Below are 12,653 nucleotides of genomic sequence, written 5' to 3'. Positions count from 1 at the left end.
TGTTTGGAAAAGCGCAAGTAGCTTTCACAATTTTTCTGTCATTTTAATTAGCCTATCTTTTATGTTAGTGGTGGCTAAAGCAAGTTTCAATAGTTTTATTGGCAGTAAAACGATATAATGACACATTTAGGTAATAACTGCACTGTGACCGCTGTACACTTCAGCATATGGGCATTACAAGGAATATCGCGGGTTCAATTCAAGTTAAGCTCAATCGACAGCATTTGTGTCATAATGTTAAATACCACAAAAATTAATTTTTCTGTTAAAACACGTGCATTATTTAAACTGTATCATTAGAGTATTTAGCAGCAAAGTTAGAGTTAGTAAAAGGTTAGTAAGCGACTTTTTCACACTAAAACAGAGATTATTTAGTAGAGACGGGCCACTTCTATTAAAATTAATGGGAGAACTTGGAACGCCCGATGGCAGCCAGTGGTCAACGGATGCTGAAAAGAAGTCCCGCCTTACAGTTAAAAGAGCCAATCACCTTTTTATATACAGACATCACCTGTCAATCAACTCGAGAATGCACAAACTGGGAAAACTGTGTTTTTTTTTTTTTTTGCATAATATGAGGTAAAGAAGCACAATTTATTATTCCAGAATTGTCAGATTTTATTGCTGATTTGAAAATAAGTTCTTTGATCGTAATCTTAACCAGCCATTTTTGAGATTTTGGTCTTTCTCCATTCAAGTAGATAGGATCTGCACTGACTGGAAATAGCCTCCTGAGAGCGTTCCAAAAATGCCCGATAGTGGACAGACTTGCCTTGAAATGCACTTCGTGTTAAATGTATTTAATTTTCACAAACGTACATAAGCTAATAAACACCTAGTCGTTCAATTTCGTTGGAAAGACACATTTTTTTTGTCTTTAGAATAACGTGCACTGTTTAACTGTGCACAATATGACCACTAACATAAATAACTAGAGGTAAATTGTTGATGTTATTCGTCGTTGTGCACGTTATTCAGAAGAAATTTGTCTTCACAATCTTTCGTCAGAACGTTACAATTTGCTCCGCCTCCGAAACGACTTTTCAGCTGACGTCAAAGTTTCTATTTACACTTCATCAGATTGCAAAGGTGCAGTCACATTTATTCTGTGGGCGAAATGCAGTCATCTCAATGTGAATCCGCGTTATCATGGCGGTGGCGAAGAATTTCTCCTTGCGATTTAACGTGTTGTTCAAGTTTGGTGAATTTGAAGCAAAGCCCTTCTGATAGAGAATCCTGCAAGGTTAGCACAACGCTGCCGTTACATATGTAACCGGTTCTGCTCAACCCGCTCTGAATGGGATTCAAACCGGTATCTCCAGCTTGGGAGGCAGGCGCGCTAACGAGGAGGCTAAAGTCTCTAGCGTCAGTCGCTAGTGCGCGTGTTGAGGTCAGGGGAGTGAGGTTTACATACTGCACAGCTACCTACCAGCTGGCTCCTGTTACACTCACCCCCCCTAAACCTCACTCCCATCCAGGTCACGGCACCACTGTAACCGGTCCTGCTCCGAACGGGATTTGAACCAGCGTGGGAGGCGAGTGTGCTAACAAGGAGGCTAAAGGCTACAGCCTCTAGTGTCAGTTGCTAGTGCGCCTCTTGAGGCCAGGGGAGTGAGGTTTACACACACAGCACGTACCAGCTGGCTACCGTTATATACGTCCTATGGCGGTACACTGGCGAGGAGACAAGAGGCCGTTCATTTTGAATGGATGTCTATGCAGGAGATGCTTCACAACGCTGAATAAACCGCTTTTGTGAGGAAACAGCTCATCCTTTAAATCAATTAACCACCTGTCCGCTAATCTTCAACATGTTTTACACTTAACAAACAATCCTTTTGGAGTCAACTATGTGTGAAGTTTACTATGATAAAATGGCTATTTTATAAGAGAAGTCACGGACGATTTTACGACCGGAAGGTGTCGGTTTACGGCTCTCTCCTTTGATTTGTATAGCATCAGCAAACTGTCGTAAAAGTGTAGTTGACCGTTACAGCCGTTACGCTCTCTCTAATAGAACCGCGAAGGTTATCTCAGTACTATAATATCTCTGATTTGAAGTATGGGTGTCTACAGAACAAAAATGGGCGTTTCCAAACCAGAATGGGCGTTTCTCAACTAGCAAAGGTAAATATTTTTATGTTAGTTTTAAAGTGTTCCCCAAAATAAAATAAAAAAACCAACAACCTTCATGGTGGAATTTTTAAAAGAGATGAATTAAAGTCTTTTGTTTTTATTTACTAACGTGGTAAAAACAGCAGATTTTTCATTTGGGATTTAAAAAAAAACAAACAAAAACAAACTCACAATCCCTGCACATGATAGAAGCAATTAATGATAAAAAAAAAAAACAACGAGATAAAAACTTGTTTACTACATATGAATTAAGACTCGCATTCCCACAAATAAAGCCGGGCCGGAAAATACAATCATTTTAGGAATGGAGGAATTCAGGAACAATGCAGATGCCGACAGGACGCTGCAGTGTTTCAAAGGAGAAAATAACAGTGTTAAATGTGTATGTACATTTAAACATCCAAATATTAGGACAATGAATGCTTGAATTATTGGCTGGCTGCTGAAAATACAGTATTGCTACAATTCTGTCAGACCAATTTATTAAAACATGTCAACTCACATTCAAATTCTCCATGCAGAACATGTATGATCACAATCACACGCTAGCAACACAATATACAGGAATAGTTCACCCAAACATTTCTGGAGTGAACTATCCCTTTAACATTCTGTCTCGAAAACAAACACATACACTCTCCCAAATGCAACACACTATAGGTCCAATATCAAGCGCTTCAGCCCTGAGTCAGTCTGTGGAACACACTCTTCGTCCCGCGGTGTGATCCGTGTGCTTGCGTGTATGCGGTCTCATACTGATTGGTCCAGTTTATCACATGCACATTTACGATGACGGTCCTGAAAGAGTTATACGCCTGTTTTCATATGTGCACAAATATTCGGACACAAACATAATGCCAAATATGTCATATCAAACACTACTTTTGGTCAGAATGTTACATTTTCGCAAACTTAAATCGAAGTCGTACAGTTAAGACGCGTTGGCTGGGAGTTTCTCGTAGACACAGCCGATGATAAATCATAAAAAGAAAAATGAATCGATTGGCCGTTCTTCCCTTTGTAATACTCTTCTGCGACAGAAGCTGATTGGCTATCAGGAGTAAATGGTGATGACCTCACTTCCTCCGCCCCTCACTAATAGGACTCGCTCCAACCCCTCAGTTAGAACTTCCAGAAACTCCATATCTGTGAAAAAGTCAAGTAAAATCGTATTTTTTTGCATGAATATATAGTATTCAAACAGAGAACACGTAAATATTTGGAAACTACTCAAAATAACGCTCTTAAATTGTACTCGGTATTTCATGATTTGCAGACCCATAATGATATTTTTATTTTTATTTTTTTCTAGATCAGGGTAGTTATTGCATAACACGTCCATGGAACCAACAAAGATTAGGCTTACAATTTATACAAATAAAGGTGAGCTAAACTTGCACAAGCGCATAGTCTTTGAAAAAAACAAAAACAATCAGTAATATTCACAATGTTGTTCAATTTGAAATGTCCAACTAAATCATTGCTAATTTGAACTATTCTACAACGATCACCCAGTCCTGGAAGGATTTTGCCACGATAATTTAAATTATTATTTATTTTTAATTGATAAATAATTGTTAGATAATAATTAAATAAAAATTACATGAAAATCTAATTTAAATGTATTAAAACATACAAATAATTGAACAATAATAATAGTAATACTTCATATATAATAAAAATAATAATAGTTTCTTGAAATAATTTATTCTTAAAGGTGCGCTCAGTATACAAAGACAAAAGTTACTGAGTGCACCTTTAATATATTAATTGTTAAATTATAGTATTGTCTTTAAAATATTTTTTAAAATACATGTTAATTATGTTTATATAATAATAATTCATTTATAATAAATCTAATAAATATTAAAATATATTTTAATTTATTCTTAATATATTAATAAAATAAAATTATAGCTGTCTTTAAAATACATTTTAATTATATTTATATTATAATAATTAATTTATAATACAATTAATATTTTTAAAATATTTTAATTAAATTTGTCCATAATAAATTAATAATATGTAATTATAGTATTGTCTTCAAAATAAGTTTAATATATTTTAAATAATTAAAATTAATTATAAATTAAATTTGCATTAATTAAAATGAAAATCAGTTAAACATAATACATCATTATAATTCAAAATAAGAATTGATAATTAATAAAACAAATATTTATACTGTAATAAATAAGATAGATATTTATTTTTATTTTTTTTAAATGAAAGGATACAGTTCTCATCTCCATCTGTGTTCTTGGGTGGTCCTGGCATGTTGAGGAGGACGAGCCGAGCATCATGGGATTTATTAACAATAACCTCGTTGAGTTTGACAGCTGTGTGCATTCGACGCACATTGGACTGATCACTGTCAGAGAAACAGACATGTATGTAAGTCACATGAATAACAGGAACAATTTCTCATCTCTTTTCCTTCCATTCTTGGTCTGAGCAAATCACTACAAAAACCACCACAAGCCCTTCCTCCATGTTGTTTGATGCCATGTTGTGACCACTGACCATTACAGAAATTTTAGATACCAGTTTGCAGCTGTGCATCTACCTTATTTGAAAGCGTATCTGTGTGTTTTGTGTGTGTGTAACTCACGGGCGAATGTTGAGCATGTCTCTGAACCCTTCTGGCGTGCTGCAGCAGGATGCCGTGTTCGTTTGCGTGTTTGATAGGAGCTGCAGTGCTTTGTCTTTCGTCCAGGTCATGTGAACGCGTCGGTAATCTGCGCTCTTCTCGGCTGCACTCATCCCATCAGTGTCATCATCATCGTCCGAGCCGATGCTTGTCAGACGCAACATGGAGTTCCGTTCTTTAACAAGCTGTGCCTGCAGGGGGCGCAATAACAACGCAAAAACAACAAAACATTCATAACGCATTCAAGTGAAAAATAAGCACCCTTTAATCTATCATTGCTTGTTTCCTTGACGTTCCCCTTTTCCTTTTCATACTCCATCACTCAGTTCTTTGTAGTCTGAACAGTAAAAAAACTGAAATCGGATTTGAACAAGCTCAATCCAAACCACTTCCATACGTGGTATAAAATCAACTAAAACATGAATTTTTGGAATGCGTCTCAGAAATGGTCAGAACAAATTTCAAGTCGTTTCTCGTCATTTGGGACGAAACGCACATGTAACTTTATACAAACTGCATAATATTGACTAGAACTGTCCTCCTCTTTCCACACTGACAGCTATTCTTGGATATTTTCTACACTCTGAACAAACGATCGGATTTCACTTACAAAATGACATCCAGTCAGTGCTAAAGATCAGAGTTTAAAAAACGAATCAGATTTATTATTGTGAAGAAAGCCTCACTGAAAGCGAAATACTGCACGGAAAAATAAAACGCAGTGAAATTACGACAAACAATTCAAAAGTTCTAAGCAATATTAGACATTTTAGGATTCATGACCTGTAGGCAGCACAGACAATTACCAAGTTTCTTTTCAATACACCAAAGCGTTGCAAAGATAGAGCTTCACTTACTGTTTGGCGTGCTCGCCACAGAATTATTGGACATGTTGAGGATGAAAACGTAATCTACGTAAGAAGAACGCAGGCGCTTCTAGCTAGGCAAGCTCGATTTTGTGCGTTGCCGCATTCCAAAATGTGTCCGAATGCAACGCATTTCATAACGCAAGTACGCGTTGCATTCTCAGCGTTGCCTCAAGGGGCGCTATTGAGGACATTAGTGTGAACTGTCTGCTTCATTGGCGAGTTTTCTCTTTTACGCCAACTAATGTCTTGGCAGAGCAAGTAAATTAAAGTCAATATATTTATAGCAAATTAACGGAATAATAATAGCTTAATAATTTATAAAAGTATTTAAAATTTTAATAATAGTTTAAAGGCACAGACTTTTGAAGGTAACTCTATCACCCCCTTGAGTACTGAGGTTTGTTACCATAACAGCAGTACCCAAAAATAGTATTGTATTGTAATATAAAAATAAATACTTAAGAAATATTCCCAAAATAGTAGTTTTTTTTTTTCTTCTTTACAATATAAATTAATAAAAAAAAAAAAAAAAAAAATATCAGCCAATTAATCGGATATTAGCATTTTCCACCAATGTAGTTATCGGTTTCTGCAAAATCCATTATCTGTCGGGGGTCTGGGTATCTCAGCGAGTACTGACGCTGACTATCACCCCTGGAGTCACGAGTTTGAATCCAGGGTGTGCTGAGTGACTCCAGCCAGGTCTCCTAAGCAACCAAACTGGCCCGGTTGCTAGGGAGGGTAGAGTCACATGGGGTAACCTCCTCGTGGTCGCGATTAGTGGTTCTCGCTCTCAATGGGGCGTGTGGTAAGTTGTGTGTGGATCGCGGAGAGTAGCATAAGTCTCCACATGCTGTGAGTCTCCGCGGTGTCATGCACAACGAGTCACGTGATAAGATGTGCAAATTGACGGTCTCAGAAGCGGAGGCAACTGAGACTTGATCTCCGCCACCCGGATTAAGGTGAGTAACCGCACCACCACGAGGACCTGGGCATTCCAAATTGGGAGAAAAGTGGATTAAAAAAAAATAAAATGTCGACCGCTAAAAAGGTACTTAAAAATATTCCCCAAAATAGTATGGTTTTGTTTAATATTTTTCTTTATAATATAAAAAGAGTTGAAAAACAATCTGCCAATTAATCGGTACTGAGGTTTGTTACGGCAACAGTAACACAAGAACGCACATTAAGCATGTTTAACTGTACCCGGCGTTGGCAATCCGTTGGCCAATCGCTCACATCAACATACGCATACTTGCGTAAAGTGTTTTTCTGGCTTTACATGTGTGCGGTTTCATATATCAAAGAAGATTTGAGTAAATTATGACCAGCATGGTTTAAAGATGATTTGGTTAAGATCTAATGAAAGCTGAAGGACGAGTTTGAAAAACTATGTTTTTGACTAAATTAGAAATGCCAGAAAAATCTAGGCTGTGTCCAAATTAGTGTACTGTCAGAGTATCTGCATTTGATGAAGAACGTTCTTCTCGTCATAAAAAAAATATAATAATAAAAACAAGGTTCTTTAGGCTTGCAGGTGAGTAGTATGTAGAGGTCAACCGATGTACTGGTTTTACCGATATACACTGTATCGGTGCCGATAGTTTTTATATATATATCGGTTATCTGCAAAAATCAAAACCGATAGTTACCGATATTTTTTATTATTTTTTTTATTTTTTATAATGTGATAAAAATTGGTGTTCTGAAGAGGATTTGTACATGTTTTTGACTGACAGTGTCCCTAGATAAATAGGAAGAAATCTGTTATCACCGGATCACTGATGATTTACTGTTGGTGAATTATTGCTTATAAAGTATTTATTAGCCTTTATGGTAATGTTTTCTTTATAGTGTTTTATTGTAATATATTGTGGATAATTGTAAAACATTTGTTTCTTTTCCCATATGTGTTTGTGTGAGCACTTTTCAAAATAAGAGTCCCCGGTGTATTTCAGACTTGTTTGCAGTCAAATGTCCTGCGTTATCGACCAAATCGTATTTTTATTTTATTTATTAAATATTTTTCTCCCAATTTGGAATGCCCAATTCCCAATGCGCTTTTAAGTGCTCGTGATGGCGTAGTGATTCGCCTCAATCCGGGTGGCGGAGGACGAATCCCAGCTGCCTCCATGTCTGAGACCGTCAATCCGAGCATCTTATCACGTGGCTTGTTGAGCGCGTTACCGCAGAGACATAGCGCGTGTGGAGGCTTCACGCCATCCGCGCTCAACTCACCACGCACCCCACCCCATGTGACTCTACCCTCCCTAGCAACCGGGCCAATTTGGTTGCTTAGGAGACCTGGCTGGAGTCACTCAGCACGCCCTGGGATTCGAACTAGCGAACTCCAGGGGTGGTAGTCAGCGTCAATACTCGCTGAGCTACCCAGGCCCCCCGACCAAATCGTATTTTTTCTTTAATGGTAATTATTGGTATTTTTATTGCAAAATAAATACTGCATGTAGGATTTTATTCATTTTGGACTCTTGTAGCCTCTTTGGTTGTTGCCGTCACAGTAAAGAAAGACTAAGAAATTAGTTTAACATTCAATAAATTACTATTTAATTACAAAAAACTATCGGCTGTTTAATCGGTTATCGGCCTTTCCCACCAGCTTAGATACTGGCAAAATCCACTATCGGTTAAGCTCTAGTAGTATGAATACATTAGACATAATACAGAAACGTGGGCATTTTCCTGTGACCCAAATATATGATGTAGTAACAACAACCGCGATAGTAACACTCATACAATTTAATCACAAGGAACAACTTTCTTGGTATATACAGTATATGGCACTTAGAGTGTAAATAAGCCGCGTTTCTCCGGTTATTTTTCATATGATATTTGATCTCAAAATAGTCTCTTTATTATTATTAAATTCAGATGATAATTCAGCCTCGTCAGTTTATCGGTCTCTCACTACAAACTGTCCAGCTGACTGCTGACTTCTTTTATTTTTTTAAATTTTTTTTCAGGGACAATAACGCCTACAAGCAGACAAAAATACTCACTATACACAAACACACAAACTATTTTTCTCTCTCTAATACAGAAAGCCAGAGCGGGGAGTGTTCCTGTGCTATGATGCTAGAGTTGAGTGAAAGTTTGAACTTACATCATCAAAACTCCAGCGAACTCGCTACAGATAAAGTTGAGATGAAACAGATTTTCAGGTATTGAAATGGTGTATAATTCTGCTTTATGTACAATACAATCTGTCTCGTCTTACCTCTTTCTCGCGGTCAGACTTGGATAGACGCATCTGTCGAAGCATTTGAGATCTCTGCTCCATCATGAGCGTCCTCTCATACGTGTACGCACTGATATCACTGTTGTGCTGAAAAAACAGGGTTAAGAATCAGTTGCAGATAGAGCAACTCTGATCACCAGCACACATTTAACATTTTATTTTGAACATTCAGTGTTGTGTCAGAATTTGCCATTGATATTAATTATATTAGTACTGATACAGAACGTTGTTTACCATTTCAACAACTTCCACCTCAGCATCTATACGCAGGTGATAAAGAAACGTGGCCAGATCCTTCTTCATCTGAATTGAGTTGTCCTCCATTTGAGCCACGGTGAAGATACGCATGCCACACTTACGCCACACCTGAGACACACATACACACAGAGCATTAGCTAGTACTAGTGTTGGGAATTGAAAACCAGTCTTCTTCGGAACCGGTTGCGTTGTTAATGAAATACTCGAATGATTTTGATGACAAAACAGATGAAATGAGATCATTTGAAATGCTAATGATGTTTGATTGAGGAGAAGAAGCTCACAGTCCAGACGCACTCCAAACTTTCCAAACAGATTAAGGTGATGTAGGTAGCAAAGTATGAGGGAATTATAATACAAAAAACACAAGATAAGTAAATACAGCAGCAGTGTTATCGTGAAATAAAGCGGAGCTGTACCTCAGCTGTGTCAGATCGTCTAAAAAGGAAGCACCGGGGTGCTAGCGTTATATCTTTAATGCATCTTTTATCAAAGTTCAAATAATAAAGAAGCGGGTTGTATAAATAAGCACAAACTACAAAACTGGCATTTCTCTGTGCGGTCAGACCACTTATATGAGTCGCGTGAAAAACAGCGCGAGAGGGATTCATCACTCGCGTGTGCTTGCTGCAGCTAGATTATAACGTGATGGCTCGCGATGTAGTGAATCATAATATCGGAGTCACAGCGTGTGTCTTATCGTGAAGAAAATCATCGATTCGAGCTCTATTAATTTGTTTTTTTGTGAGTTAAAGATGGATCGAAATCAAGTGAACAAAAAGGTGAGAAAGTGTTGTCTTAGCCTAAACAAGACAAAAACACTTGATAACAAAAGGATTTATTGCAGGGATTTTTTTTTTTATGAATTAAACAATAAAAATCCAAATATTGTTTTTCCCTTTAATTCAGTGAATGTCATTTAGAGGTATTTTTAAAAGATGATTTTGTCCTCTTTATTGTTAATAAGCACGTTTAATGCAACCTTTTTAGTCGGGGCACAAGCTGAATAATCGGTTAAGAGCTAATGATTAATCGTTGCAATAATCGCCTGAATAGTCGAATAATCGTTCTAATAATCGTTAGATTAATCGATTATCAAAATAATCGTTAGTTGCAGCCCTATCTGCCAATGAAAACGTTATTAGCATTTTCCGCCACCTTAGCTATCGGTTTTGACAAAATCCAATTTCTGTCGACCCCTAAAAAGGTACTTTAAAAATATTCCCAAAAACAGTACTGTTTTTTGGTTTTTTTATAATCGTATTTATTTTAAAAACTATCGGATAATTAATCGTTTATTGGCATTTTCCACCACCTTAGTTTGACAAAATCTGTTATCTACAGATTTGTAAAAAGGTACTTGAAAAATATTCCCAAAAATAGTATTGTTTTGTTTATTTTATTAGATATATATTTTTTATATAATTAAATAAATTTTAAAAACAATTGGCTAATTAATCGGTTATTGGTATTTTCCACCACCTTAGTTATCAGTTTCGGCAAAATCCGTTATCTGTGGACCTTTACACATGTTTCCAAAAATAGTTTTATTTTGTTTAGTATTTTTCTTCATGATATATCAATAAACAAAACATTGCAGGTATAATGTAGTTTGGATACATTAGTTGCTGCTTCCTCAAAACTGCTAGTAATGGAACTGAAACCAGAACCAATATATTGCTTAAGACTTCCATCCTTAATTAATATGGCGCAATATTGTCACCTATAGCAGTTGTCCTCAAACAGGGGGTCGGGACCCACTGGGGGCCTCAGCACACTTCCTGGGGGGCCTCAAGATCTCTTAAAATTATTTAAAATAAGGTAGATTATTATAATGTTTATATAATTATTATAATTAAATTTTACTGAAAATGCAAAAAAAAAAAAAACAGCTTGATTTTTATGAAGAACATACAGTTCTATACATTTCTGGAATCACAAAATGTACCATGATTAATTTTTTTAATCTATTTACGCTAGTAGTTTCTTAAATAAAAAAAAAGCTGTCATCATTACAGTAGAAGTATCTGAGGAAATATCTTATAATAGATATATCTTATAATATGAATATCTAATAGTCTACATTGGGTGCCTTCGAATATCTTCTCTGACAGTGGGGGGCCTTGAAGTCAAAAAGGTTGAGAACTACTGACCTATAGGACGGTAACACCATGCATCACACACCTTGTGTTGTCTGAGCAGGAAGGGCAGCAGCATTAGCATTCCGCCGTCATGAACGATCCACCACACGTCAATGTATCCCTCCGTACATGGCTCGCTGTTGTTTGGAAACAGAGAGATGTTTTTCGGCACCAGCAGAGCCAAATGAGCTGTTGTGGTGACCCGAACTGTATCTAAATGAACAGCAGAGAGAGAGAGAGAGAGAGAGAGAGAGTGTGTATTAAAGGAACAGTTCACTCAAAAATGAAAATTATGTTATCATTTATTCACCCTCATATTGTTACAAACGCTGTTATTTTGTCCGTCGAACACAAGGAGAAATTTTGAGGAATCAATGGCTGTTTGCAAGGACCATGTCTGTTAAGCTCCCAAAATGGACAAAAAACAAAGGATAAGTATGTTTCGAGTCATATGGGCTCCTTTTATGGTGCTTTTCTGTCTTTTTTGAAGCTTGACACTATAAATGGCCACTATAAATCTTTAAATTTCTCCTTTTGTGATCTGTGTAGGGAAGAAAGTGACAGATTTGGAACGACATGAATGTGTGTTAGATTTTGCCGTCACCGTCACTCACTGATGAAGGTTTTCCAGCTCTGAGGGTCTTCGCTCTGTCTCCAGGCGTGCGGCCAGCCCATGACAACAGTGTTGTGCTTCATGCCACCCAGACCGCTCGACTGGATCATGTGACTGATGCCCTCACGCGGCTTCTGCGCCACAATACACTGAACGAAACCCTTCACACGCTCTTTATCCATCAGGTACCTCAAAGTCTAAAAACAGAGAGTTAAGAGACGCATCTGTCCAGAGGCAGACATTAATTTTGATTTAGAGGCATCATTTACCCCACCGGACAATATGAGAGCGTAATGTTCAATTTTCCTATTTTTCAGCACTTACACTCAAGTGACACTGGTTACATGAAGAGGTCAACCGATAGCAGATTTTGCCGATACGATAACTAAGGAGGTGGAAAAGGCCGAAAACCAGTTAATCTGACGAAAGTTTCTTTATTTTTACAATCAATTCATAGAATGATAAAAAAAAGTTTTTACCGATTAACTCCCTGTGCCGATAGTTGCTTTTTGGAACTATTGTTATCTGCAGAAATCTATGACGATAGTTGCAGATAGTTTATTCATCATTTCGACATGTCAAAATAAGAGTCCCGGTGTGTTTTGGGCTTGTTTATCCTTAAAAGCCCCGTGTTATGCACCAGATCCTCAATTTTTCTGGTAGTTTTTGGGGATTTTGGTTGAACAATAATTCATTTAGGACTCTTATTTTTTTTACATTCTGCAAA

General features: G+C 37.1%; 1 protein-coding gene across 5 annotated transcripts in view; it reads right to left on the bottom strand.

Moving 5' to 3' along the window:
• Nucleotides 1-2,179: 2,179 nt before the first annotated feature.
• The window catches only part of LOC127447530 (solute carrier family 12 member 6-like), a 41,241-nt gene continuing 30,767 nt past the window's right edge, over nucleotides 2,180-12,653 (bottom strand). For 2 of the 5 annotated variants that reach the window (XM_051709477.1, XM_051709486.1), the window contains exons 19-26: nucleotides 11,928-12,123; nucleotides 11,357-11,526; nucleotides 9,149-9,280; nucleotides 8,894-9,001; nucleotides 8,780-8,803; nucleotides 4,751-4,980; nucleotides 4,377-4,510; nucleotides 2,180-3,282 (exon numbers count right to left, since the gene is read on the bottom strand). In XM_051709477.1, the coding sequence (XP_051565437.1) occupies nucleotides 3,191-3,282; nucleotides 4,377-4,510; nucleotides 4,751-4,980; nucleotides 8,780-8,803; nucleotides 8,894-9,001; nucleotides 9,149-9,280; nucleotides 11,357-11,526; nucleotides 11,928-12,123 (1,086 nt within the window). In that variant the 3' untranslated portion in view covers nucleotides 2,180-3,190. Of the gene's footprint in view, nucleotides 3,283-4,376; nucleotides 4,511-4,750; nucleotides 5,000-8,779; nucleotides 8,804-8,893; nucleotides 9,002-9,148; nucleotides 9,281-11,356; nucleotides 11,527-11,927; nucleotides 12,124-12,653 lie in introns of all 5 variants that reach the window. The other 3 variants (XM_051709494.1, XM_051709505.1, XM_051709509.1) reach the window with 3 other exon arrangements.

The sequence above is a fragment of the Myxocyprinus asiaticus genome, chromosome 1 (genome assembly GCF_019703515.2).
Source record: "Myxocyprinus asiaticus isolate MX2 ecotype Aquarium Trade chromosome 1, UBuf_Myxa_2, whole genome shotgun sequence".
NCBI classification, from domain to species: Eukaryota; Metazoa; Chordata; class Actinopteri; order Cypriniformes; family Catostomidae; genus Myxocyprinus; species Myxocyprinus asiaticus.
The sequence above is the reverse complement of the archived record's forward strand: the minus strand, read 5'-3'. Positions and strand labels throughout refer to the sequence as shown.